Source organism: Mirounga leonina, unplaced genomic scaffold (genome assembly GCF_011800145.1).
Source record: "Mirounga leonina isolate KUSES-001 unplaced genomic scaffold, KU_Mleo_1.0 Mir_54, whole genome shotgun sequence".
NCBI lineage: Eukaryota > Metazoa > Chordata > Mammalia > Carnivora > Phocidae > Mirounga > Mirounga leonina.
The window spans coordinates 4985007-5000498 of record NW_023270812.1 but is presented as its reverse complement, the minus strand read 5'-3'; the positions used below and the strand labels follow the sequence as shown (position 1 = coordinate 5000498).

The 15492-nt window shown below is 45.5% G+C and overlaps 1 protein-coding gene across 5 annotated transcripts in view; it reads left to right on the top strand.

Moving 5' to 3' along the window:
• Window positions 1-15492, top strand: part of LOC118001819 (1-acyl-sn-glycerol-3-phosphate acyltransferase delta) — a 119672-nt gene that overhangs the window by 31104 nt on the left and 73076 nt on the right. For 3 of the 5 annotated variants that reach the window (XM_034991958.1, XM_034991957.1, XM_034991959.1), the window contains exon 2: window positions 4059-4315. In XM_034991958.1, the coding sequence (XP_034847849.1) occupies window positions 4138-4315 (178 nt within the window). In that variant the 5' untranslated portion in view covers window positions 4059-4137. Of the gene's footprint in view, window positions 1-4058; window positions 4316-9752; window positions 13090-14951; window positions 15118-15492 lie in introns of those variants that run through there. The other 2 variants (XM_034991960.1, XM_034991961.1) reach the window with 2 other exon arrangements.

Here is a 15492-nt window from a genome sequence, read left to right as displayed (position 1 = left end):
GGTTTTCAGGCACATGGGTTCTTCACTATTGCCCTTGATGATAAGAAATATCTCTGTTTACAGAAATAAGACAGGGCAACAGCCTCATGGTTATTTGTTGATTTATAAACTCCATAAATTACTGCTCTCATCGTCTGGAAAATAAAATTCTTTGTCATTTCCTTGCTTCACATAAACAACTGAAGTGAATTTACTGGAAAGGTTCTCCCCTAACATTCTAGGTAGTCACCAATCTGAGAGGGAAAGAGGCAAAATATTTTAAAATATTTTTCACTCTACCTGCTTTAACCACTGGAAAAATCTTTATACCATCTTTCCGCAGTATGGCACTAAATTGGCTGATTGCCACATTCCAGAAAAAGCTCTTCTGTATTCAATATGGGTAGGGTGGTCCCCCAGACTTCCATCTGGAATAAACTTAAGACACACAACACATATTCACCCACTAGACACCTCCTTAAATAATTTAGCCTCGTGTCTCTTTTACTAATCAGTCCTAAACTAAGTCAGTAAAATTGCTTAAGAAACTCACGGCACTGCATACCCTTGTTCTTCAAGCGATTCCTTGACTGGTCTTTTATTTTGTTCTTGCCTATACATTTGAGAATCAGTTTAAGTTAAAAAAAAGAGAAACAGAGCGCCTGGGTGGCTCAGTTGGTTAAGCGACTGCTTTCGGCTCAGGTCATGATCCTGGAGTCCCTGGATCGAGTCCCGCATCGGGCTCCCTGCTCGGCAGGGAGCCTGCTTCTGCCTCTGACCCTCCCCCCTCTCCTGTGCTCTCTCTCTCATTCTCTCTGTCTCAAATAAATAAATAAAATCTTTAAAAAAAAAAAAAAGAAAAGAAAAAAAAGAAAAACAATAGCCTCCTTGGAATCCTTTTTTTTTTTTTTTTAAGATTTTAATTTATTTATTTGACAGAGAGAGACACAGCGAGAGAGGGAACACAAGCAGGGGGAGTGGGACAGGGAGAAGCAGACATCCTGCTGAGCAGGGAGCCCGACTCAGGACTCAATCCTAGGACCCTGGAATCATGACTTGAGCCAAAGGCAGACGCTTAACTGACTGAGCCACCCAAGCAAACTGCCTCCATGGAATCTTGATCCCTCTTTATAGATAGAGAAACTGAGAATCAGAAGAGTTATTTTACCTGAAGATACATGACCAATAGGAGGTACAGCAGAACTTCAAACCCAGACAACTGAACCCACACTCAGCCACCACACCAATCTAGGAAGGGAATTTGAGGAAGTGTGGGCAGAACCAAACCACCCAAAGCCCACCTGCCTGTGGTTCTCCTTAACCATCGCCAGTATTGTGTTAGACCCCCGCTCTGTGCAGTATTAGTAAGGGTTTTACTCAGGGGCATGGTGGTCTTTTGTCTTTTACAAGGAAAAAAATCTTACATTTTCTCTGTGACACCCTGCTACTAACTAGAAACTGAGGAAGGCATCATTTCATCCCCTGCATTTCCAATGTCAGTTGACTTCCTTTTCTTAGTGTTAAGTCTGCATAGCAAAGGACTTGCCAAACGCTCCACAAATACTAGAGCCCAGAATCCTAGGGAAGAATCATCTTTCTCCCGGCCAGATTATACGGAAGCTTTTAGTGGCTAATCTAGGGACAGTGAATAAAGCACATGAATATTCAACATCATCCTATAACTGCTGCCAAACTGTAAACCAATGTACATCACTCCTCTGTATGTGGCTCCTAAAAGTCAAGTGCATGGAGAGTGGGCTGCCAGCTTAATGCCTCCTCATTACAGAGAGCCGGACTATGTTAGAACCGGGTGTGTCTTAAGGAGTTTGACAACCTGGAGATGTCTGTGGGAAATGCCGCCGAGAAAGGTCAGAAATGTGGTGCATGGGTCTCTGCAGAGTCCTGGGTTTGTGCCAGAGAGCAGGGCTTCTGCGAGAGTGGGGTGTCTCAGCTGACTCCAGAGGAGGCAGGCCTAAGGGTACTTTTCATTTCCCCCCTATCAGAAATGTATGGAAACCATGTGGGAGTACTGTGTACCTTCCAGATTGTCTAAGCAAGTGTAAACGTTCTGGAGGAACGCACCTTATATCTGTCCTCCTGCCCAAGACTATCCTCAAAACCAATCTGGGTGGCCAGAAACAAGTCCCACTCCCCACTCTGAGCATAGCTTGTGATTCTGAACTTCACTGAAGGCGGCACTAGTTTTTGCCTTTGGGGTCATCTCTGGGCTGCTCTGCACAACCCAAGAGAACGCCCCCCCCCCACCCCCAGCTCACACTCCAGGAGCAAAGCAGCCCAAGCAGGTGTGCACAAGAAAGAACTTAGGAGTAACACTGAGACCTATGATTAGTTATGGGCTGTGACAACCGTAGGCAAATTACCCAACTTATGAGTCATCTCAGTTTCTTATTCTGAAAAATGGGAAATAGTAATACTCATCTCATTAGATTCATGTGAGGCTTAAAATGGTATAGTAGATGTGAAACTATTATATAGATTCTTTGGTGTTATTAATAAAGAGTGTAATGAAGTCTAGGGTCTCCCAGCTATTATCGTAAAGAGTTCATCCTAAAGTTTGAGCTCTTTCTGGGGAAGTTTGCAGTGAGATTTTGCTTCCAGGAGCACCAGGCTGCTGTGCATGATGGCCTCAGCTTTATTTATTTTCCCATCAGTGTATTCGAACCTCCTGCCTTTACACTTTTCCTCCAAGGCTTTATTTGCCACACTGTAAAATCATATCATTATGCCATTTTGGGGTTGCAGACTGACTACCAGGCTGTGAGTTGGTTGCTATGCATGTTTTGAGTTTCTTTCTGATTTTAGAATGTGTGTGTGTGTGTGTGTGTCAGGGGTGTGATAGGGATGTTTCTCTTGCCTTCCTTATTGGTTATTTGTGTTTGCTGATATCTCAAAGTCCATCCCTTGTCCACCTTCATTAAAGTGTTCCACAAATATATCTATTTCAAATTAAGCTCCAATGACTGTTCCAATGGTTGGGGAGAAAATGACAATTTTCAAGGTAATTGTGACCTCAGGAGAGGTGACAGTGCAGTGGAGGAAGGCAAAATGGGACGAGTCCCAGCAGAGGGTACTGCTTGGCACGCTCGTACATGTGCTTGGCGAGGGAGAGCCCACACCAGGGAACTCCCTGATCTCATGCAGGCCAGGCTTGCCAGAAGAAGAGACGTGGTCGGAGCAGGATCTGGAGGATGAGAAGTGGAGAGGGGAGGGGGGCGCTCAGGCAGAGATGGCAGCAGGAGGGAAGGCCCAGAAACACAGCCACTGCTGGGAGCCCCAGAGATGGGAGCTGGCTCCGTGGCTGAGCAGGAGGGCTCGAGCCACCTTGGCCACCTCTGAGCCATAGAAGCTATGGAACCCTGGCCAAGAGGCTTGACCTCTCAGGATCTCGGTTCCCTCCTCTGTAATAGCAGTAATAACCTTGCAGGGAGTTAGGACAATTAAAGGAACTATTCATTTTAAAGGGTTGACACTGTGCCTGATGTAAGCAAGCACTATGTAAATCCTGAATACAAATAAATCAACTCATGTTCAAGGTGTTTGATCCTCAGAGCATCTTTTTAAGAGCTGTTTTTTCTTTCTTTTTTTTTTTTTTTAAGATTTTATTTATTTATTTGAGACAGAGAGAATGAGAGAGAGAGAGCACATGAGAGGGGGGAAGGTCAGAGGGAGAAGCAGGCTCCCTGCCGAGCAGGGAGCCCGATGCAGGACTCGATCCAGGGACTCCAGGATCATGACCTGAGCCGAAAGCAGTCGCTTAACCAACTGAGCCACCCAGGTGCCCTTTTTTTTTTTTTAAAGATTTTTATTTATTTATTATTGAGAGAGAGAGAGAATGATAGAGAGAGAGCATGAGAGGGAGGAGGGTCAGAGGGAGAAGCAGGCTCCCTGCTGAGCAAGGAGCCCAATGCAGGACTCGATCCTGGGACTCCAGGATCATGACCTAAGCCAAAGGCAGTCGCTTAACCAACTGAGCCACCCAGGCGCCCCTGTTTTTTTTTTCCTGACTCTTTAAAAGCACAGATGATTTTTGTAACATGTATCATTGGTTTGTATTCTAGACCCTTTCCCGAGTGCCGGGCCTTTTTCCCCTCTGGAAGTATTCTCCTGCGAGTATTTGAATAAAAGCAACCACACGCCATGGACCTCATCGGGTTGCTGAAGTCTCAGTTCCTGTGCCATCTCGTCTTCTGTTACGTGTTTATCGCCTCGGGGCTAATAATAAACACCATTCAGCTCTTCACTCTCCTTCTCTGGCCAATTAACAAGCAGCTCTTCAGGAAGATCAACTGCAGACTTTCCTACTGCGTCTCCAGCCGTAAGAGTTTTTGCGTATTCTCTATTTGCACCCTCACGGATGCGGGGGTCAGCAGTAGGGCCTCGAGGGGCTCCCTGGCCTTGCACTTTTTGTTCTTTTCTTTTCGCTGGTTTCAGGTCTGAAGTGGCTGTTTTGTCCTCACTCTGAACAAAATTATTTTCTGAAAGAGTAATGTCAGTAGCACGTAATTCAGTTCAACAGGCACGGAAAGGTATCCTGTAGAAAGTAAATGGGCGTTCCGTCTCTGTTTTTGTAGTTTTCCTCCTCAGAAGCAATCAGTGTGAATGATTTCTTAGTTACCCTCACGGAAATAGCATATACATATGTATGTATGTATGGCTCTTATGTGTGGACATGAATGCAGGTGAGTCTCTGTGTATATGTCCAGATACACAACACATACTCATATTTTTAAAAACGAAATGACAAAATAATATATTGTTCTCTTTCTTGCATCTTTTCTTTAACTTTTTATTTTGAGATAATTGTAGATGTGCGGGGGATCGTAAGAAGTAACACAGAGAGCTCCCATATAGCCTTTGGCCAGTTGTCCCCTGTGGGAGGGAACCTCTTGCATCACTCCAGTATAACGTCCCAACAAGAAAACCAACACTGACACAATCCACCAGCCTTCTTTAGATTTCTCCAGTTTTATGTACATGGATTTGTGTGTTTGTGTGTGTGTTTGATTATACTAGACTATTTATTTATTTATTTACTTTAAAAGATTTTATTTATTTTTATTTAATTGACAGGGAGAGAGAGAGAGACAGCATGAGAGGGAACACAAGCAGGGGGAGTGGGAGAGGAAGAAGCAGGCTTCCGGCTGAGCAGAGAGCCCGATGTGGGGCTCGATCCCAGGACCCTGGGATCATGACCTGAGCCGAAGGCAGTCACTTAACCAACTGAGCCACCCAGGCGACCTATACTAGACTATTTTAAACATGACTAATTCCACTGGCCTGAATTTTAAAATTGAAATGAAAGGGGATAAATCAGAATATTGAGTATGTCTAGAGATGAGTTTTGTTGTTGATTGACCTTAAATTTGTACCTATTCTCAACAGTAGAGAATGCAGTATATCATTACCAATTATATATGTGGGTGTGAATATATTTAACAGTATGAGCTCTTCCAAATCAAGCAATTTAAAAATCTCAGCTCCGTTAGATTATGCCAAGAGTCCAAAATTATTGGTATCTTTCTGAAACCCTTTAAATGAAGCAATCAAATTTGAATTTGAATCACAACAATACAAGCTGCCTACAATTATCCAAATGGATTACCACTGATCCAATCAGTTATTTTTTAAACCTCAAAATGCGAACTTGTGAGAAAAGAAATGATAGAAACATCCTTACTCATGATTTCTTTCACCAACTCAGAACTTGCAAGTATGTTTTAATACTATTTCTGATATGGTATCATACAGTACTAGACCCACCATATCTTATGTTAGTGTGTTTTACACAAATACATCTTGAAAATATTCTTAAGATCATAAAGGCAAGTTGTAACTTAAAAAAAAATCTTTCATCCACGTGTCTATGGCATATTACGTACAGTATCATTCAGTGCAATAGTACGTAATGCAAGTTTCTTTGTATACCTTTTACTCTCACATCGGTCTGTGGTGCTTAGGCATCTGGAAAAGGGACAATTGTCAGAGCAGGACAGAGGCAGTAGGAGGTGGCCTGAGCCTGAATTGTAGCTGTTTGAAGAGGGAAGAGTTGGCATAAGCAAGGGAAAGTGATGATTGTCTGAGATTTACCTTTCGATTTTTTAAAAAAGATTTTATTTATTTATCTGCCAGAGAATGAGCGAGCACAAGCTGGGGGAGTGGCAGGCAAAGAGAGAAACAGGCGCCCCACTGAGCAAGGGGCCCCATGCCGGACTCGATCCCAGCACTCTGGGATCATGCCCTGAGCCAAAGGCAGACGCTTAACCGACCGAGCCACCCAGGCGTCTCATACCTTTCGATTTTGAATGTCTTTTCATACTCTAGCAATAGGTGTCTACTTAAACAAAATTTAAATTTAACAAAGCAATGCTGATTGCACTTTTCATTGAAACCCGTATTTATATGATTCGCACACCCCTATGAGATTCCAATATCTGTCAGTTTACAATTTGAAATCATGTCTGTTTGCTCTGTCATACCCCCTAACCAAGTTTCAAGCAGGTGGTTCAGAATTGGGTTTCTCATTTGGAGTCAAGAAATAAGAGGTAGAATTCGGGATGTGAGTTCCTAAGAGTACTATATTTTGCTTGTAGTAGGTAGTGAAGACCTACCAAGGTTATGGCAGGATAATGTCAAATTCTTCTGAGTGTGCTTTAGCCTACTTGTTTCTGTTGGAAATTAAGATGGGTAACAAAGTCAGAAAGCAAAATGGATTTTTATCCATCACAAACTGATTAAGTTATTTTAGAATAATTCCAAACGAAACTTGAGAACTAAGCATCCAAGACCGCCGGCATTTCCCCGCACAGGGGGCATGGAAGGATGGGCAGCCTCACGGAAAAGCCTGGTGGCACATCCGTCCGTGGCAGCTCCATCAGTTACATCCGCGGTGTTCTGTGCCTATGGCCCCGAGCAGAGGGTCCACGGGCTATCGGCTGAGCAGAGCAGACACAGAGCCATTTTACAGCCATGTGGATAGAGAAGTCAAGGAGCGGTCCTGGCTCCTGGGAAAAGAGCAGGTGGCAGAAGGGGAGGGTGATGCAGCCTGGGCTCGGCAAGGGGGCACCTCATTGTAGCGAGTCCCGTACATCCTTTTCCCAGAGTCCCCATCCCTGGTACCCTAGCACGTGCTACACAGCAAAGCTACTCTCCTCTTTCTCCTTTCACGTGCTCTCTGTAGTTGGTAGATTTCCTTATAACCTGTGTGCTACCTGATGACAGCAGAGAACACGTAACAGACAGACTGCTAGCCGTTGATGGTCACAGGCTACAGGTCGTGGGCTCCTCGGCAACTTGGAGTGAGAGACGGTCAGGCTCCTTCTGTCCCCTTCTCCCTCCTCTTCTCTCCAACTTGAGACAAAAACTGTTCATGGGGTTTAATTGTGTCTTCTGGTGTATGAATCGCTCTAAAGCTTAGAAAATCAGCAGCCACTGATATTTTAAGAAAAAAGGCAGAATAAGTTGTTTCCCGGAGACTCAGACCCCGCACCCCTTCTCCCCCCGCCCCCGCCCCATTCACTTTTTACTAATAGAGCTCTGTCATCATCCCTTTCTCTTTACATGTTTCTTAAGAGCTTGGTGTTGTACCAGGTAAATCCAAAATAGTCAGCAGCCCTGGTGTGGTGAAGCCTGCGTGCAAAAGGCCACACCGATGTGAATGACACGTAGAGACAAAATGCAGCCAAGACAGCTCTGTTATTAGAAAGACGCACAGCACAGAGCATTTCATTCTGGAGGCCAGGACCAACATCATGCATAACAATTTCAAAGCATATTTAATCTGGATGGCTGGGTTTGGGATGATTGTTTTATTTTACTTTGGCTTAGATTAGGAGACAGGAAAGGCTAAGCCAGGAGGACCGCTGAGTGAGGACAGGGAGGGCGGAGCCAGCTTCAGCAAGGGGAGGAGCGGAAAGAAAGGGACATGAAGCCCGGCAAGGAGTAGAATTGAATTACCTTTCCTTTGCACAGGACATGCCTTTTACTATCTAGGGAAAGGTGGCCAAGACTGGCTGGCTTGTTTTTCTTCCCCTCTGACACCGCAGGCTAAAAAGAAAAAAAAAAAAACAAAAAACAACCACCAATAAAAACAGAAAGATGAAAAGAACTTATTAGTGGCAGAGTTTTTAAAAGGGGGTGGGGGGGGTCAGGGAGGACTACAGATGACCTTAATGACCCAGCAAGGAAAGGACTGCTGGTAACAAGAAACAAAATGGAGACACCCCTCCCCCCCCCCCCCCCCCCCGCCCCCCTCAGGCCCTGGTGCTTTGCTGCCAAATTCCCTGCCGCTGCTAACTAGTTCTGTGTGGCTGAGCCACCCCATTTAATTCCTCCGGGTTGTGATACTCATGGATTTCAATGTCTGTCTGATGCACAGCTCCAGGGACAAGGCTGCATGGTGGCCAGGGGTCAGTTGGCATTTGGAGTGCCAAGATGCAAAAGAAAATGTCCCACCTTCCTGCTTACAGCTGCCTCTTCTTTTTTTCCCATTAGGGCAGTTAACTACTTGGGTAGGTAACTTCAAAACACGAACTACATTTCAATAAAGGGAATGGAGTGGAATTGTCCAAGTTTCCAAGATTTTTCTAATATTGGGTTTAGATGTTTTGTCTTTGCACTTGGGAAGATGTTTCCTCCTGTCTTCCACATGCCTGATTTGCTCCCCCTGACTTGATTATTGGTCACTTTATTAGTAGTAGGCAGTAGTTGAGCATGAAGAGAGAAGGCAGCTCTTGATCACCACCTACAACACCACCCATGTGTTCTACCTTGAAACAGATGTTAGTTTTCCTGCTGTAATAATGATACATACTTGCAATGGACTCTAGGATATATAAGTCACAGTGACCTGAGAAATGGGGCTCAGCAGTATGGTGAGCTTCGCAGAGGTCGGTCTATGATCCTCTCTGGAAGGATCCAGGCTCAGTAACTTGTCAGAACAGCCTCAACAAGAGGATGTGCATGGAGACAGGATGGAAGCTACGAGATACCTAAGGAACTGTGCATCCCAAGGCATTGAATTCCCAGGACACGGGTGAAGTTGAAGACCATGGAGATAGGGAGGCAGCTCCATCCTCCTGAGACAAAGCAGATTCTTCACGCAGCCAGCGTGTGTCATTGGTAGGAGAGTGATCCATCAGAAAAGGGGTCGCTGTAACCTTTTCCAACATGACCTTGGGAGAAACGTTGCCTCCCATTACCTTGGCAGCAGGCTGGATCCGTGTCTCTCTTCCCAGCCTGATTAACGGCAGGGCTGCCTTTCTCATTTCAATCCAAACTGATTTTTCACTCTCTTCAGTCGTGGATAAGTTTGACTCCTTCACTTGCCACAATAGTTTCTCCTCCAGGACGTCAGCAAGGGTCTTTGTTAGATATTCCCAAAGTCCCTTGTCCTGACCCTGCTCATGCAGTTTTGGCTCCTGCTGACATGTGGGTCCAGGTAGGACCTGCCGACACCTCTGCTGGGAGCCACGGCCTGAAATCTGGGTGTCGTCATCAAAGGTCTTCCGCTGCATCCTTAGCAGGTCCCAGGTGGTGAGCACCTCCCCGGAGGGTACAGATAACTGACTATAGAGGTCAGCATAAGCAGAAAAGCCTAAAGTTGGTGCTCTCTCCCTCACTACAGCTGTGTGATCAGATGGTGGCTTTGATGAAGAGTCAGAGTGAAGGGGTTTTGAAGACTCGTGGTAAGTGCCTTGCCATGGGGATTAGCATTCTAACCCAAGGGCAAAGCCTAGCTCCCTGAACAGAGCAGGGGGCACCCAAATTTCTCTACTGGAACCCCTTCCTCTCCTCACTGTCATTTGAAGTGTGTTGGTCACACCCCCAGCTTTAACAAGCAAACGCTGCAGGCTTCGCCTGGAGTCACCCTCTGATGGCCTGACCCAGGACATGTCATAATGTCCGCAGGGATGTTTAGCGAGTGCTTTCAGGAATGGGCAAAGAGCACCTTTGTTGTCCTAATTTCTATTTCTAAGGACTATACCTCCTTGTCAACCCAGGCGATAACAACATAATCCAAGACTGGATCCACGAGAGGAGAAGGATCAAGCAACAGAGATCCTACACTAAGTAGCTTTTTTTTCTTTTCTGGCATTTTTTCCAACAAGTATAGAGCACCCACCATGTGCAGGGCAGAGAGGGTCAGCTGTTTGCCCAGGGTAACATGGGAGGTGGAGGGTCTGTGATTAAATCCAGGAAGTCTAAGTGCAGAACCTCTCTGCAGCGCTACCTGGCGTGGCCTGGGGGTTGAGGAGCCTGGCTCCTGGGCTGAGGCCAAATGCCCCCCCGTGACTGTAGTAAGTAACATTCCCCAGGGCTATGGAGAAAGGGAAAAGAGAAATGCAATCATAATAGGAAGTTATTTTCATTTCTAATCATCGCAATCACTGCGGTCTGTGGTGTTGATTATGTATTAGGCATCTGCTAAACCTTCTGTATCCGTTACATGGTTTAAGCCCATAATCACTCTGAGCAGGCAATCCCCCGTTTTGTGGCTTAATTAACTGAGGCTCAGAGAGGTCAGATGACCAGTCTAAGGTCATACATACAGTTAGTAATTAGAAGAGTTGAGGTCCCCAAATGCATTTTTTTCTATTTTGAAACAAAGGTAGTACATGATAAGGGCTTTTATTTTAACACCCATGGCTAATGTCCAGCAAACATCTGCTAGGATCAACCCCGGGCATGTGAATTCACTGTCTTGGTCCCAGGTGACCCAGCCAGACACCTGTCACTGCTTGGCTAAGTGCTCTTCTACACACATGCATTGGAGTTCGTTCTGGGGGCCCGACACATCCCCAGGAGGAATGAAGGGGACCCAGTGACTGCCCTCAGAGGGATCCAGTTTCATGGGAAAGATGTGGGATCCAAGCCATTGTGGAGCACGAGATAAAAGCTAGGATAGAGGTATGCAGGGAACATAGAGGAAGGGACAGTCCATCCTCTGAAAGGATCCATGTTCTACTGAAACAATGTCACAGGCCAGGGGTTACGGAAGGAGGAGGCTTTGCGATGTCCTGGCAAGAAGGGGAAAGGTGGTCTAGCCTGAGGAAAAAGCATAATTAGCACCACCAAGGGGGTAAGCTGGTTTATTCAGGCTGTCAGACATCGAAAGGAGAGGAACCTACCAAATGTCAAGACCGTCCTGTGTCCACAGACTGGAGCCCAAATGGATGAGGCCACAGCAGCCTCGCTGGGCCGGGAGGACAGGAGGACAGGTGTGCGTTGGGGGCCAGGATGGGCTCGAAGCCCCCGGTACCCTAGACGAACTCCAAGTATTCATGCTCGGGGATTCCAAGCCCTGTGAATATCAGTTTACGTCAGGATTTATTTTTGTCTTGCTCTGAGCGGCATTGTTCAAAATGTGCTTTGAGAAATTGTTAATTTGTTCCTTTTGAAAAATCTGTTCACACATAATCTTTTATAGAAAGATACCCAGCTGGGTCATTATTTCTTTGAACCATGTTACACCCTAAGGATCATATGAAGTAAAAATAGCATGATGCCAAGCTGTACAATATAATACCAACCTTACAAATATAGACTGGAAATCAATTTATCGAAGTGCCATTTTTAGGAATTATAATTAGAGATGACTTTTTTTAAATTGCCTTTATATTTTCTGAATATCTTATATTTCATACGAGTGTGTCTTATAAAGTGAAAGAAAGAAAAACAGAATGAAAACCCAAACACCCAAAAGAACTAAATAGAGAAGGGCTTATGGCAGGGAGTAGAGGGGGAAGATATTAAGGGAGCCCTTTGCAATAAAGGCCGGGTCTGGCGGGAGTCCTGGGCCCCGGGGTGACGATATTCGGGCCCTGCTTTCCTGCTTTTCAGACCTGCATAAGGCATAAGGAACCCCATTGCAAGTACAGTAGTGAGGGAAGCATGACCCCAGAGCCACATACTCAGGTTATGAGTAGAGCTGTGTCCGAAAGCAGTGTAGTCCTAACCCCCAGTGCCTGTCAATGTGGTTTGATTTAGAAGCAGGGTCTTTGAAGATCATCGAATTAAGATGCGGTCAGTGGGGTGGGTGCTAATCCACTAGGACTGTCCTTATAAAAGGGGAAATTGGGTCACAGTGACAGATGTGCACAGAGCAAAACGATGTGAAGATATGGGGAGAAGACCCGAGGTAGGAGAGTCTGGAGCAGATTCTGCCTGGCAGATTCTACCTGGCAGCCTCAGGGGAAACCAACCTGCCTATACCATGATCTCTGGCTTCTGGCCTCCAGAACTGGGAGACTATTGTGGGTTTTAAGCACCCCAGTTTGGGATACTTTGTTACAGCATCCCGGGAAAACCAGTTCACTTTCCTTTTCTAAGTCTCTTTCCAGTTGGGCTTTACTTTGAGCTTCCTGGTGGAAGGAGACTGGGGTGCCAATATGTGTGGACCCTGGGTTTTTTCCACCCTCCTCCCCCTCGCCTGGCTTCTGCTTACCCACCCGGGCTTGATTTATTGGTAGCATAGGAAACAGATGATGCAGATAGACTGCCTTGCTCTCATTCATGGACCAATCCAAGGAATCCCTCTTCCTACCCCTTAAAGTCAGGGACCTCCAATGAGTGAAGTGGGGCTGGTAACGGGGAGCACGGGACGAGGAGGATAGTGACAAGCTCACAGGGAGGGGGCAGTCCCACTCAGGTCCAGCCATGATTGGTGTGCGGCTCTTCCAATGAATGGAGACGGGCTTGCACTTTTCTTTCATCCTGTCTGTCTTGTATTTCCAACTGGTGTTTATTTTTATCACTTTAAGTACACTATTCAAGTCCAGAACTGCTTTGGCTAACCACCAAAGCCATCTGCCTGGGAAAAATAGAATTAAACGGTCCTTCAAACCTGGAGAAAGGTCTCAGAAGTGTCAGGGAAAGGGAATTGCTTACACATGAAGCAATACTTAGGTCTGTCTTAGTAACCACCTCTCTGGCCATAAAGGGGGCAACCAATCTTCTCTTCCTTCTATTTGCCTTGCATAAAGAAGTCATAGCAAATGAAGTAATCTCAGGGAGGCAGTCTGTTCTGGCTCCCATGTGCCTGGCTTTTGTTTTCTCAAGTATCGAGGACGGTGTCTGCCCAGCTTCGTTCAGGTACAATGTCTTCTCTTCCTCTGATCAGTGCTACACTCCGCATAGCAGCAACCATTTCATTTAGAATTGGGCTTTTACTTAGCTGACCTTTCCCACACAAAGCTTGTTAGAAAATTAGCTCTTTGTACCTGCACCATTTTGTTTATTTAGGGGGAAAAAGTATTGGGGTTGAGATCTGACCACAGCCGCATGTTATCAGCTCAATTCCTCAAGAAATACTGCGGCTATCTGGTTGATAATTTTGGTGATTGGAAGCACATCGAATATCCAAATGGTCTTATCTTACGTAACTGATATGGTAAATGGAGTTTGATAGGCGACACTGGACTTTTAAAAAGTTTTTAAGAGTAATGTCACTGTGTTAGAGGATGCCGTGTTTAACTTGAGTAACGTCGTTTCTGTATCTTAAAGATATGTTTGGGTATGTGTGTGTGCATAAATGTTTTACGCATAATGAGGGATATATATATGTTACACATAATTATATCTGAATATGATCCTTTGTACAAGAAATCACTATATTTTACGTAGGGAGCAAATTTACAATAGGGGTAGTAAAGAAACAGCAAATTTAGTAATACACATGTGATACTGAATTTTATGAGCAGATGCTTATCTTTGAGCAAGGCGTCTTAGCTGTTGATGTGGTTTATAAATAAATTAATCCTCAGCCAAGGTTCCCATTTGTTTTTGCAAGCATTAAATTTCACTTCTGACTTAAGTTACGGCTTTCAAATTAGGTTATAAGTTTGACTTTGGTGTCTCGTAACTTCATAAGATGATGGTGTGTGGTCTCCAAAGTGGGGTGGGTATTTCCCAGGAGGTAAACAAGACAAGCCATTAGGGTATAGATAGCAATTTATGTTTCTAATTTATGTTTCCTTTATCATTATACATGGATAAGCTAAAAGGTACTTAAAGTATTTTATGAATTATATAAAACATAATTTGCATGTGCTAATGGTGCATACTTACTTTCTTTTACTTAAATAATCATAAAACATTTGAAAACCAACTGCCTGAGCCTACGGGTTTCGGTGCCAGCCTACTGGAGATAGAATTTAAAGTAACACAGAGCTTGAGGCAAGGGAGAAACAGGCTTCATAGACACGAATTCCAAAGCAAAGGGAAGGCGAATGGCAAATCCCCTAGTTTCCTCTACTTCAGTTGAACTTGGGTCCAGATGGGAGGTGAGGCATTTTCAAACAGTTTGAGGCATCCCTTCTCGGGCTTTATCCCAGGTCTTCAGAAAGGAATTAAAAGTATTCCCTCACCCTTTGTTTTGAAGAAAAAAGATCCTAGAAATGCCTCGGTGTTTTATCATAATGTTATAAAATACATATGAGGCCCCTATCTGTCGCTGTGTATGGAGGCCATCCTGGGGAAAGCATTGAGTCAAGTGAGTCTTCTCTCCCATTCTCAGGCTGCCTTCACAGTCCCTGTGCAGCCGTTTTTGGGTAGATTTATTTGCATGTATTGTGTCTGGGGCCATGGGACGACGTGGTGGGAGGTGACCTGCTCTGGTGTTCCCGGAAGGAAGCTGCGTTGGGCACCGCGCGTCCTGGCTTCCTGTGCGCTGGCCTAATCCCCTTGGTGACTGGGCCTTTGTTTTCCCACTTGTACAAGAGGGAAAGAGAATTATACACGCCATAAAAATGTAGGGTGAAGGCATTCTTGCTGTTAGGACGCACTTAATCAGCAGGCGTGGGCCAGATGGTGTTGAATGTATCCTATAAGGAGCTCTGGTAACCTGGAATGGGGGAGGAGGAGGACATGGTTGGGGTGGTGGAGGAACGTGGGAGGGGACACACTGTGGCTGGGGAGACCTGCCTGGGAGACGCCATAGCTGTCATTTCTTGCAGGACACTGCTTGGAGGAGGAACTAGATGTGGCCCACAGCCTAGGAAGGAAGGAGTCGGCATGTGGAGAAGGCCCCCCACAACGTGGTCAAAGACAGCCAGGCAGTGCGGGAAATGCTGAGCCCATCCTGTGAACTCCGAGGAGACTGGGAGAGCTTTCCTCGTGGGGGTAGGAGAGTGTGTTGCAGGGCGTTCTTCAAGCCACCTGTGTGCATGGAGGACTTGTTCAGATGGCTTTCGAATCCCTTCCTGCGTTAAGAACCTGAGTCAGGAACGTTTACCCAGTAAACAGGGCTGCAGGGTACCTGCCCAGGCCTGGGTGCTGAGGAGAGAGTATTGAAGGCTTTCTAATGAGGTAGGCCTCAGAGTTTAACAAAAGAATACAGGGACCTGTCCAGAGAAAGTAAGCTTGGACTAGATGAAGAGATGATGGAGGTACAAGCGTGTTTTCCCGCTAAGGGAGGGGGAGGCTGTCGTGGCATCACTTAGATGGGCAGAGGGAAGAACATCCTTAAAAAGGAGGCCTACTTTGGTGACTGCTTTG